General features: G+C 41.4%; 1 protein-coding gene across 1 annotated transcript in view; it reads right to left on the bottom strand.

Annotated features, from left to right (window-relative positions):
* The window catches only part of LOC136863843 (odorant receptor coreceptor), a 181057-nt gene that overhangs the window by 79677 nt on the left and 88021 nt on the right, over positions 1 to 13359 (bottom strand). The window contains exon 5 of the mRNA XM_068226114.1: positions 832 to 931. Coding sequence (XP_068082215.1) covers positions 832 to 931 — 100 coding nt within the window. The remainder of the gene's footprint in view (positions 1 to 831; positions 932 to 13359) is intronic.

Here is a 13359-nt window from a genome sequence, read left to right as displayed (position 1 = left end):
CGCCGTGCATAGAGAAATAAGATTAGCAAAATTCCATTACTACAATCATCGATGTGTAGCTATTCGCGAGGTCGTGTCGGTTGATGAATATTAGTCGGAGCACTGTTGGAATATCAGATAACCAAGGGAAAAATCAAATTCTCAAAGACTGATGTCAGGGTATTATGGAGGATTTTCCAAGACTTTCTGACGCCACCTGCGCAACACGGTAATTACTGATTCCGTCACATCACAAGATGCAAGGTGGCTTATCCCGCAAGAAATGTGGACGTTTTCACAGCATAGCCAGACGCCGGGTGTACTCAACGAACATGTACACTTGGTATGGCATGACTAATGATGACATGTTCGGCGTCGTATGCCACTATCAGTATTACCTTGACCCTGCTGGGTTCCTGTGGAGGGTGGGTGGTGTGGAACTCAGCGGAATGCGATTCCTCACTCCGAAAATGTTCTTTAGCAAGTGCCCCACCGATTGAAGACTAAACTCAATTTCTAAGAATAATTTTCGGACAGCCCATCGGTGTCCTCCCACTAACTCTGTCTGGATGAATACGGTCGGACGACCACGGGCATGTACTGACCCACATGGAACAGTGTAACAGTCCGATGTGATAAAGCAATATTCTGTCGCATTTTTGCCACGGGTCACCAGAATGTTCATCGACGATCGCTCTTCTACCTTCATATAGACATCCCCACTGCAAGACACAAGCTCTAAACTAGCTGCTAGTGTTGTAACACAAAGCCTGCTGTTAATATAACAAAAGGGAATGTGGCGGATGCACTCACAGCCCGTGTATTAAGGACAGGCATGCACGGGATACTCACGACAGTAAGCTGAAATGCCGACGTGCAGATGATGATTGAGCTGCATAAGAATTGAGTCAGGAGCACAGGATTCACGACTTCTTCTACTTGTTCAAGGAACCTAAAAAAGCAAACGGTGACAGATACAAAAGTGGATGAAATATATTGTATGAAATGTAATTAGACATCACATCATATCATTCACATTACTGACTCTGTTGCAATTTCATGACAATCTTCCCTTACCCTATCGCGAGGACCTTTCACAAAATTCTCTTATTGAATGCAGTCGCCACTGAGATCAGCGTTTACTTAACTTGCTAATGGAAATGGAAATTGCTTGAATAAATAATAATGTTTTTGGTCTTACGTTCGACTAACTATATTTACGGTATCCGAGACGCCCAAGTGCCAAAACATTTGTCGTACATTAATTAATTTACGTACCAGTAAATCTACAAATGAGGCTGCCATATTTAAACATCTTAAAGTACCGCCGGTTTGATCAGGGATCGAACCCACCAACTGGGACACAGCTCTAGCACCCAGTCTGTCGTCAACAGTACATTATTTTCATACCTTTACTCGTATGAATCTTCACAACAATTTTTGACTATAAACAGCCCTATATCCATTCTTTATTGGAAACAAAACTAAGAATTGCAGTTCGAGACGTGAGACCAACAGACAACAAACAAACGACCTATGCTCAAGTATTTTTTAAAATCCAACCTCAGCACCTTACATACCCAGTAACATATCTCATTGTAATCTGTTATCCTGTTTGGAATACCTTTAAGCCAGGTTTCGTTTATACCTTCCACTTTATATTTTTCTCCTTTACAATTGTATTAAGGGTAAAGAAATTCTAACGGGATGTAAAATATTACATGGAACAACATGATCCTGTACCGTGAAACGTGCCCTCTAGTACCTTGGAACACGGGGATATTGATGGGAAATATCTGTAAGTAGATATTAGAAATCAATTTTTAATGAATGTGTCACCATTAACTACTTTAACAAATCTCTTCAGAAGCAGGCCCATATAAAAATTTAGCAAGATATTTAGCTAAAAATCACACATTTTTCCACAACAAATGATGATAAGTATTTCACACGTGCACTTGCACTCAGTTGCATTTGCAAAATTTGCAAATGGAACTTTTCCATCCGTTCGACAAAGTTTTTTTTGTTCATTCCTTAACCCAGGGTAGTTCTTATTGTTGGTACGGTCAATTTCCTAACACCATTTGTGGTCAAACTACAGTTCATTTTTGCGATAGTTCTTTCGTGATTCAACAAACAATTTTCTACAATTTCTGTCTGCTATTTAATGTTGGGTTATGGCAGAAAGCTTCACATTCAGTTTCAGTACGTTGTTAAATATCTTTACAGAGTAGTTGAGTTCCTATTGAATATTTTGCAAATTTCCTAGGGAAGTTTTCGTTTCTGAAGGAGCCATGACTGTTTCAACAACTTTATTCAAGACATCCAAAACATTGCAGCCCGTTAGACACCCGAAGTAGTAGAGCAATGGGGGTACTGAGCCACATCGTCAGCATTTTTTCTGCTGAGTCAGCACCGAGGTCATAGACACCGGCCAAGGTCACTACCCCGGCCACGTGACCACGACGTCACGAGCACGTGGCCTTGTTTGTAAACAGAGCCACGTGCATTTTCATAGCTGTCAAGATGACAGCTGTCATGTTGACTGACCCTAAAATCACTTTTTTGGACAAGTGAACGTGGATAACCTCACTGCTGCCATCTTAACGACGTGGGGGCGCTGAATTTCAAATCCACGTGCTTTTCACAGCTGCCATCTTCTCAGGTCCTAACAACGTGGGTGCGGATTTTGAACAAGTGAACGTGGATAACCTAACTGCTACCATCTTAACAGGGCCTAAAATCACTGCTGCTATCTTAACGACGTAGAGTGCGCGGAATTTAAAATCCACGTGCTTTTGTCAGGTCCTAACAACGTGGGCGCTGATTTTGAACAAGTGAACGTGGATAACCTCACTGCTGCTATCCTGACATGTCCTAACCTCACTGCTGCCACGTTAACCACGTGGGGGGCGGAATTTGCCAATGTAACATGACAGCTGCCATCTTGACAACACGTGCACTTGTTGAACAAATGAACACGGCTAACCTAACTGCTGCCGTCTTCAGAGACCTTAATCTCACTGCTGCCATCTATACGACGTAGGGAGCGCGGAATATAAACAGCTGCTATGATGATAGTTGCCACCTTGACAAGTCCTAACCACGTGCACTTGTTTTGCCACGGAATTTTGAAAAAGTAAACGATCCCTATAACCACACAGCTATCATCTTGACGGGACTTAGCCACGTGCAGGCGCGGAATTATTTTGAAAAAGGGTACGATCCTAACCTTACTGCTATTATATTGGCAAGACATAGCCAAGGTTACTAACTACTGAGGATTATAGTTTTAAAGCCAGCTGTCTTTCTTGCCACCACGTTAGAGGGACCCTAACCTCAGAGAATTAAATTTTAAGGCTAGCTGAACTTCTCCACATATACCCCCTTCCGTCACTACTTTGAAGGGGAGACCTAACCTGAAGGGATTAAAGTTTTAAGGCTAGCTGCCCTTCTCGACGTGTCCCTTCCAGAGATCATCTTAGAGAAGAGGCTAAGGATTGTTATAGTGTTAAGACTACCTGCCCTTCTCGACATGTCCCTTCCAGACACCATCTTAGAGAGGGCCTAAGGACCCTAGTTTTAAGGCTAGCTGCCCTTCCCAACACTGCCTTGGAGGGGCTCTAAGGACCTTAGTTTAAGGCATGCTGCCCTTTTTGACACCATCTCAGAGGTGTGTAAGAGACCTAGTTTAAGGCTAGCTGCCCTCCTCGACATACCCTCCTTTCTGACACGGGGGCCTGAGGACTCATGATTTAGGGCTAGCTGCCTTTCTCGACATGCCCTTTACCCCATCCCGATATTATCTTGGAGCATATCGGACAGAACAGCTTTACGGAGTTAAGCTCAATACCTCCTCCTCCTCCTCCTCCTCCTCCTCTTCTCGACGGCGTAACGTTACGGAGGTAGGCTCAATCCCTCCTCCAGCTCCTGACAGTTACAGAGGTCAGCTCAATCCCTTCTCCTCCTCCTCCATACGCTTAAACAGACAGATGCCCTTCCCCTCGGCTGAAGCATAACTACACCGTATCAAAGGCGTTACGTTTCTTCCGACGCGTGACCTCCCCTCCTGAACAAGATAAAACATGTTTTTTCTCAATCCTGTTACAAAGAACCGGAAAAATTTCATTGTGCTGTGCTCCTCTACCAAGAGCATTTTTTTTGTGTTTAGAACTTATATAGTCTCTTTTTATCTCACAGTAAAGATTTGGAATAGTCAGTATACATTCCCCATCGTGTTCTGAATAGAAAAACACACCGTCGCTGATTCTTTACATCTCTATCCGACGCGAGAAAAAATCTCTAACACATGCAACAGAAAATAATCTGTATTACCGGCATAGATTCGAACTCTGATGCCTCTGATATAAACACCGCAACAGTAAAATGTCTTGGATTCGAACCCCGTTCTCGTTGTTTATCATTAGAATAAAAAATCTCTAATACATGGAATCCAACCCCGTTTACTCTGATTAATGGTAGAATATAAATAGCAACACAAAACCACTATAAAAATATCTTTCTACTGTAATGGATTCGAACACTGATCACTCTGTTGAAAGTCAGATTAAAAAGAAAATCTCTAGAAAAATCATGGATTCGAACCCCCGTCCTCTCTGTCATGGAATCGAACCCTCATCACTCTGATTAATTGTAGAATAAAAATACCAACACATAACCACTCAAAATTATCTTTCTGTTACTGTAATGGATTCGAACACTGATCACTCAGTTGAATGTCAGAATAAAGAAGGAAATATCTAGAAAAAATCATGGATTCGAACACCGTTCTCCCTGTTTATCGTTAGAATTTAAAAATCTCTAATACTTGGAATCGAACCCTGATTACTCTCGTTAATAGTAGAATAAAAATACCAACATATGAACACTATAAACATTCTTCCTATTACTGTGATGGATTCGAAAACTGATCACTTGTAAGATAACAACAGATAATGCATGTTAACAAACGCACTACTTCTTATATTATCTTGCACACTTCTATTATGTTATACACACGCAACACTACTGTAAAAAGCGAACACACGCAAACATAAGGAATTGATTGTAGGACAAGAAAATGCTGTGAGCTAGCCTTACAAAACGTACATTTTATCACTACGCGTAAAAAACACACACACGGGTTTTTAATTCTCTCTACACTTCATTCACAGATATAACAATTTTTGATTACCTGAGATACATATGAAAAAGGGAGGAAAGATTAAATCAAATTTTAAGATGTTTATACGTGGGTGTGTGTATGTGTGTGCTCCATCAAGTCGTAGAAAGAAATAAACGACACCTGTGTCCGCCTGGACATCGCTCGCTGCTCGCTGGCATGACCGGAAGTAACAGGTCAGCATAATGGAATGGTTTATTTATGTCGCATGGCCTGGATTTTTGTTGCACTGACATGGTGAAGGCTTACAGTAGTAAAGGCAGTCATTGCGCTCAAGATAGGTAAACAAACATTTTAAATCATATCACATAATTTAATTCATTATAATCCTCAGTACTCTCTGGAAACGTTACTGTATGAAGAAGCAGACAAGTGTTCATGCTTGGATATTGCTGACACACGTCCGAGATCAAAGTACAGTATTATCATGCGTGCACTCGTAGCGAGCCTCAGCCCACTTCTGATTAACATCGTTCTGAGAGAAGAACTCTCTCCCGTCATCCACTGAATGCAAATCAACTTTAAACATGATTACTTCCCTTTATTTTTGTATGTAAGTATTGACAATCTCAGGTAAGCTAATGGTTAGGGTGGGGTGGTTAATTCCTGTTGTTCCTTGTGGAACATAGGGCATCAACAAAGCATCTCCATCTGATCCTGTTGCCAGCCAACCTCTTCACCTCTCTCCTGGTCTTGCCTTCTTCCAGTGCCTCCATGTGTACAGATCTTCGCCACGTTTGTTTGGGCCTTCCTCTCCTCCTTTTACCCTGCGGGTTCCAATCCAGTGCCTCTCTCTCAATGGCTTCATTCTCTTTCCTCAACGTATGCCCTATCCATTTCCATTTCCGCCGCTTTATCTGTATGGCCATCTCGGTTTCACCCGTCCTTCTCCATAGTTCATGACTGGAGAATACTTCCGGCCAGTAGATGTTTAGAGGTAAGCTAATAAATGTAGATAATGTGTGTGCATGAGTGTGATGAAAATATCAAATTTTTAACTGTGCAGAGAGATAAAAAATGTGTACGTAAGCGAGGAAGGCCTGCTTACTTGTGGTATAAAGTATGATGTTATATAGATCAATGCGTGAGTACATAGTTTTCCGTTGTGCAGCTCAAGCACGACATAGTAGGTTCGAATCCCACTGTCGCTAGCTCGGAAGATATTACATGAATGTCCCTATCCCTGACCACACAGCCATCCAACCAAGCCATTTGGCATACATTTTATTTCCACAACGTTGAATAACACGTTTGTTTAAATAGTAATCAGGATATTTTGAATAGTAGTGGTGGTGGTGATTATTATTTTAAGAATGTTTAACCGCATAAAGCTGTTGTGTGTGCTGCGAATAGAGCATTCGTAGCTTCTATTTGCGTACAGTAAAAATGTGAAACCACGGAGTACTTTACCTACCAAGCGACTGCTGCTCAGCAGCGAAGGCCTGTAGATTATGAGGTAATGTGTGGTCAGCATGATAAATCCTCCTCATTCATGAGATAATAGGTTCGAATCCCACTGTCGCTAGCCCTAAAGCGACCGCTGCACAGAGAGTATGGTATTATTATTCGAGGTGTTAATGTATGGAATCGGTACAGGTGTCGTCTATACCTTTCTATAGGTTCACAGAGATTACACATCTACATACAAAAATAGCTTCCATTTGCCTAGACTGAAAATGTGAAACCACGGAGGAATTCGCCTACCAAGTGACTTACAAAATAAGGTGTGATGTAGTTTTATTCTGTCATTAGAACAGGGTTCGATTCAATGAATTAGTGATTTTTTCTGACGATAAACGAAGAGAACAGAGGAATCCGCTGCTATGGGCTACTTCGTGGCGGCTGGATTCGATTCCTGGCCACACAGCCTTCCAACCAAGCCATTTGACATACAGTTTATTTCTACAGCGTCGAATAACACGTTTGTTTAGATGGTAATCAGATTATTTTGAATAGTAGTGGTCGTGGTGATTATTGTTTTAAGAATGTAAAACCGCAGAAAGCCTTTGGGTGTGTTGCGGATAGATCATTCGTAGGTTCTATTTGCGTAGAGTGAAAATGTAAGACCACGGAGGACATTTCCCACCAACCGACTTCTGCTACCTTACCGTAGGCTGTCTCAATGATATTACACTTAAGATAACAGCGGGTTGGCCGTATGGTTACGGGCGGGCAGCTGTGAGCTTGCATCCGAGAGATGCAACCCGGGTATCGGACTTAATGTTTAAAAGCACAGGCAACTAAAACCATGGTTTTTATCATGTCTGTCATAATAATAATAACAATGATATTAATAATGGTACTAGGAGGTTACACCTCAAACCCGGGCATTTAAAAGAAGCTCCTTAACGAACACTATCTCTCATACAAATCTTAAAACAGCTACGCCATGAAGTTGGGACATTGACCAGAAGATGTCAATATTGAATTATGGAGTAATAGTGTTATTGTGAAATTGCCTAAATTGTCTTAATTTATTGCTTGTTTTGTGGTTTACGTCAAGAAGTTTGAACTTTTTTCCGTATATGTCGTTACAAAAAACTAAGGTAATGCACTCTGGTGCAAGGTAAAAGAATTAATGATTAAGGGAAGTTCTGTGTCATAACGTTTTCTAAACTAAATTAATTTTCATTTATTTTGTTATTTCAAGGTTTGCAACACTTCTTTCTCATTCCGCCAGTTTCTTAATCTGGCCAATCCCTATTTTTCTGTAAATATTTTTCAGCCAAGCATGGCTTCTTGTAGGTTTTTGTTTTACCCCATAAGAATAAGAGGGTGTGCCGGATTTAGTCCAGAACAGTCTCGAACCGTCCCCTCGCGTATATAAGCTGAAGCTTTTCTGACTACCTTGTCTTTTGATCGTCGAATTTCTGAGGGTGTGTGCATTAAGACAGGAGGCGAGGCGCCTCATTCATAGGTAGGCAGTTCAACAGGCAAGGTAACGGCCACCAGTCATACCTCTCTGTATCTACCTCCGCAGGCTCACACGAGGGGAAGGTTCGAATTTCTAACTATGTAACCTCCTGTTTTCTAAAATGTAAATTTTCTTTCGGCTAATGTACAATTTCATGAAGTCCTAAACTGTAAATCGGGGATAGAGAGTGCATTACCTCTCGAGTTCCCCTTCAACTTAGTTTGAGGTCACTACGATTTTGTAACTGTTTCTCTTTCCTGTAAAGCGTTTAATTAACCTTCATTTTAGTCACCTCAGTAGCTTGGAATTAGCCTCTGCATCATCGGGCCGAGAGCCCAATTAGGGTTTTATATTTAATTTTCTAGGAGCGCAAGTGTACGCCTACATTCATTTTGTGTTCGGGCCAGTAATTTAACCTGTTTTTCTTTTCCACGAAGGCCCAGCAGTTTGGGTACTAGTTTCCCCTGGGTACTAAATTGTAATATTGCAAGTTGGGCCTAGAGAGGCCATAAATTTGTAAGATTTTGTAAGAAATTGGGAGCGCAGTCTTCTTGGTTAATGTTGAAGAGCATGTAAGCTCTTTTCTGAGATTGCTGTAATATTGAGGGGTGCTTTGGAAGGCTGTATTTGTAACCTTTGGAGCAAGGTGCTCTTAAGAGAGTACAGGTTAGACTGTTTCATTTGTGTAACAGGCTAGGTACCTATTGTCTCTCAAATTAAAAGAGAATAATGCTAAGGAGGCTAGTAATCTGGTTGAATTTCTCTCGGATATGTCTAATAGAGTTAGTCAATTTTTGACTTGGGCAGCTGCTCCCAAAACGGACCAAGTCCCTTTAATAAACTTGCCTACTGAAGAGTATTCTTATAAAGCTGTAGAAAGTAGGAACTCTGTGGCAACTCAACAAACTTCTGCCCCAGTGGAAACTGAGTCTGGTCATCCGAGAAAATTCCACGTTTCTTTTTAAATAATGCTGTGTTAGAGATCTCTCAACCGTCAATGTCGTCACCAATTATATCACTTGGTTTCAGTAGTCCACCTCATCCATTGGCTATGTTGCTGAAGAGCATTTCAAAATTCTCAGTCAACTCAACTAATGAAGTAATTTCTTTCCTAAGGTACTTAGTTGAATTTCAAGATCACGCCCTAATGTTTTCCCTCTCTCATTCTCAAATACTTCGAATTATGTATCCATATTCCGTAGGCATCCTTTCAGAGAAAATATTTAAAGCTTTAGCTGATAGATCCTCCATAGAAGACTTATGCCCACTTCCTCGCAAATTTCATTCCGGCCAGAGCCATGTCATCGTTGATACAAAAGTTTTATTTCAGAGTGCAGCGATTGGATGAGAATCTTGCAGCTTCACCCAAGACATTAAATTTTATACCAGGGTGTTCGCACTCCATTTTCTGAAGACCAAATAGTGCAGACTATTGTTGAAGGCATCTCTCCGCCCAATATGTCTTACATATGTTTCGCGTCTCGTCCTCAAACTGTTTCAGAGTTAGAGGCTATGGCTGTATCAGCAGGAGTAAGATATGCCGACACATTACGAGTTGCCAAGGAGCCCTTCCGTCTTCTAATAGTTCTCGGGCTCCACCTCGCAGAACTTTCACCACTCGCAAATATTATTCTTGTGGTTCAACGGAACATCTGCGCAGTAAATGTCTATTGATAAAATAGAGTGGGACAAAGAATGGAGCAGGGTCATCTCAAGGTTGCTTTAAATGTGGCTCGTTTACTCACCTCGCCAATAATTGCACCAATGTCATTAGCACTCCCTCCTGCTCAACTTCTAGTGCAACCTCTGCGAACTTGGATAACTGGAAATGCCTAGTGTCATCGGCTGTGTCAGTATGTTCATATTCCCGAGGCTCAGACCCTGTTGAACACAGTAAAATCTCTTGAAAGGGTAAAGTTGCTTCTAATTCGTCATTTGAAGGCCCCAGAGAATGCCTCAGAATTGCGGCAGAGACACCCGCATGTGTGCCATTCCTTAAAATGGAAGTGAACACTCAGGGGGGGGGGGTTCCGTAATTTCGGAAGAATGGTACTCTCAATTAAAAACTGGTGGTAAGTTTCCGGATTATAGTTTCTCTTCTGTTAAATGCGTTTCGGCTAACTAATCTTCATTAAAAATTTTAGGTTTCATTTTTGCTAAAATTCGTGTTTCACAATTTCCTGGAAGGTGAAGTATTTTTTGCCAAAAACGTGTCTTGCCCCGTAATATTGGGGGCCGATTTCATGTCTTCGACTGGTCTTGTGCTCGACACTTAGAGTAAGTAGTGCACCTTCAAATTCGCTAATAATTGTAAGATTCCCTTTTAGAAGTATAATTCTGTGTCATGTTCATATGTTTCGCCTACCCACGGTGAGATGTTGTTAGACCTTAGACATCTACCTGAGGAGCAGTCTGAAAGTATCCGTAAGTTGTGTCAGTCGTTTCCGGATGTATTTTCTGATACTATTGGTGTTACTGACCTTATCGGATATAAGATTGAGGTTACGGATTCGATCCCAGTTAGGTTTCCGCATTATAGATTGTCCCCACCTAAAATGTAGGCTCTTAAAGAAGTCATCGATGAGATGTTAAAGGATGGTATCATTCGACCTTCTAAGTCGGCGTATCCATCGCCCATTTTTCTTGTACCGAAGCCTCAAGGTGGCTTGAGGCCTTTAATTAACTACAGAGCTTTGAACCGTAAGGTGGTGTTACAACCTGTGCCCCTTCCTGATCTTCACTCTTGTTTTTCATGGTTTCGGAACCAAGTTCTTTACCATCCTTGACCTTAATCAGGCGTATAACCAGATACCTCTAGCTGAAGAATCGAAACATCCAACAGATTCTGCCACGGATTGGAACTTGTATGAGTACAACCGCTTGCCTTTCGGGCTCGCCAAGTGGGCAGCGGTTCTTTCTAGATCGCTAGATAGGGTTTCCTCGGACATCAAATTTGAATACCTGTATCACTACCTCGATGATGTCGTTGTATTTTCGGAGACATTTGAAGAACACCTTGATCATCTAAAGGAAGTACTCAGTCGCCTTCGTAAGGCTGGGTTGACTGTCAAATTATCTAATGCAGCTTTTGCTAAACTTTCCATGTCGTTCTTAGGGCTTATTGTGTCACCCGACGCTGTTTCCATCTATCATTCCAGAACACAGGCTATCCGCGGTTTTAAGCCTACCAAGGACATCAAAGGCATTGCCAGGTTTATAGACATGGTGAATTTCTTCAGGAAATTTATTCCTAACTTCGCCAACAGAGCAGCGCCCTTGAACTTACTCCGTAGGAAACGCGTCAAATTTTAATGGGGGCCGTCTAAGCAAGCCGCTTTTGAAGATCTGAAATTAGTTCTTTGTAACGCACGTGTATTAGCAATGCCCGATTTCTCGAAGAACTTCATTGTCCAAACAGACTCCTCGTCATCGGCGGTTGCTGCTGTCCTTCTTCAGGAAACGGAACTCGGAAGGCGACCCATCGTCTGTGCTTTAGGACATTATCGGCTCAAGTGGCCATATATTCCATCGATGAACTTGAGGGTTTTGCAGTTTTGTTTGCATTAGAGAAATTCCGTCTTTATCTGGAACAAGTAAAATTTGACCTAGAAACAGATAACCAAATCTTAATCTGGGAATTAGCTAGGCCTCGTCGTACTGGTCGTATAGCCCGCTGGGCCATCAGGATTTCTGCTTTCCAATTTGATGAAATGTGCCATATCATATATGCCCCAAATAGCAATTATGTAATATGGTGTAATATTGTGCATTTAATACAAGATGGAGTCGTGGTGCAATATAGAATTTGCGTAATGCACTATCTCGGCAGCGCGTGGCTTTAGAAATAACTTCTTATCTTTCATAGCAACAGCGAGCATCTTGGGGATTCCGTATGATTCAGTCGGGGAATTTACGAGAGTGTTTAAGAGCGGCGGATTCAAAAAATGACCAATCACAGCCCTGGAAGCGATATTGCGGAATGAAGGGATCTACAAAACAAATTAAGTCAGTCTTACCAACTTTGAGATTTACAGTGCTGCACTACTCTTGATTTTATTAGGCAATCTGTTATAAAGCCATACTCCACGTTTTTGATATGATATAGAAGCAAATTAGACGTTAAAAACTACATGTAGACAGTTGCAGTTCTTAATTCTGGATTAATAAAGTAATAAATATATTTCTATTGAATCAGCGCTTTTGCAGAGTTAATGGGCGAACCATGGCGTCATCGCATCAGTGGAATCCCCGATGATATGACTAATACCGGAAGTTTGGTGAACGTAGTAGCTTCTGGAAATGAGAAGCTCACTCTATCTTCAAGTTGATAACCGTGCGGGTCGGTGTTATTTACATTCAGCCAGTGTTGTATAAAAGTAACCTTCTTCAGTGACGATTCTTAATCAAACAAGTATACATATATTTTTGTGAAAGCTGAAATGTTATTTCATGAGAATACATTACCTAAATGCAAGTGATTATAATGTAATTACGAAAGTGTGTTGTACAGTAACAAAGCAATTACCTTTGCTATTTACACATAAGATCACGTATGATGATGCAATATGCCATAGTGCGAGTGTGACACGGGATTGAATATAACTAAGACGATAGTTACTATCGATATTTCCGAACCCCTATACGTAATTTGCATTTGGATTGTGCAAATACCGTGATCGGTACGCGTCCGGTAACGCGAAGAATGTGTGCGAATCGTCGTTATCGTTTCGGTTCAATTTAATAGTGTGTGCGAAGCACCACATTCCAGAGATGATGCAAGAAGAAAGGACCTGCAGTGTATTTGTTAACACCATGCAGTTTGTTGCTATAACGGCGTAATTGTGTGGACACAAGCGGCCTGGAGTCATGAAGAAGCTGAGACAAACAGATAAGTTCATTTTAAAACCTTCTAGGCATGTTTAGATAGAAAACATTAGGCTAATTCGATCCTATAGTAATTTAGCTATAAATGCCAGACCTTTTGTGGCTGAGCCATGTTTTCTTTTTATACATTAATGTTATGTTTCAGGGAAGATGCATGTTTTAACCCTGAGTTTTATATCTTATTTTATTTCCTTTTGATTAGGTGGGAAAGAGGGAAATGATTAGGTGTAGATGAGGATATGTATGTCAAGAGGTAACTGTGTATTCCTTTTTTGTTTTGCTAGTTGCTTTACGTCGCACCGACACAGATAGATCTTATGGCGACGATGGGACAGGAAAGGGCTAGGAGTGGAAAGGAAGCGGCCGTGGCCTTAATTAAGGTACAGCCCCAGCATTTGCC

Source organism: Anabrus simplex, chromosome 2, assembly GCF_040414725.1.
Source record: "Anabrus simplex isolate iqAnaSimp1 chromosome 2, ASM4041472v1, whole genome shotgun sequence".
In the NCBI taxonomy this organism is placed as follows: Eukaryota; Metazoa; Arthropoda; class Insecta; order Orthoptera; family Tettigoniidae; genus Anabrus; species Anabrus simplex.
The sequence above is the reverse complement of the archived record's forward strand: the minus strand, read 5'-3'. Positions and strand labels throughout refer to the sequence as shown.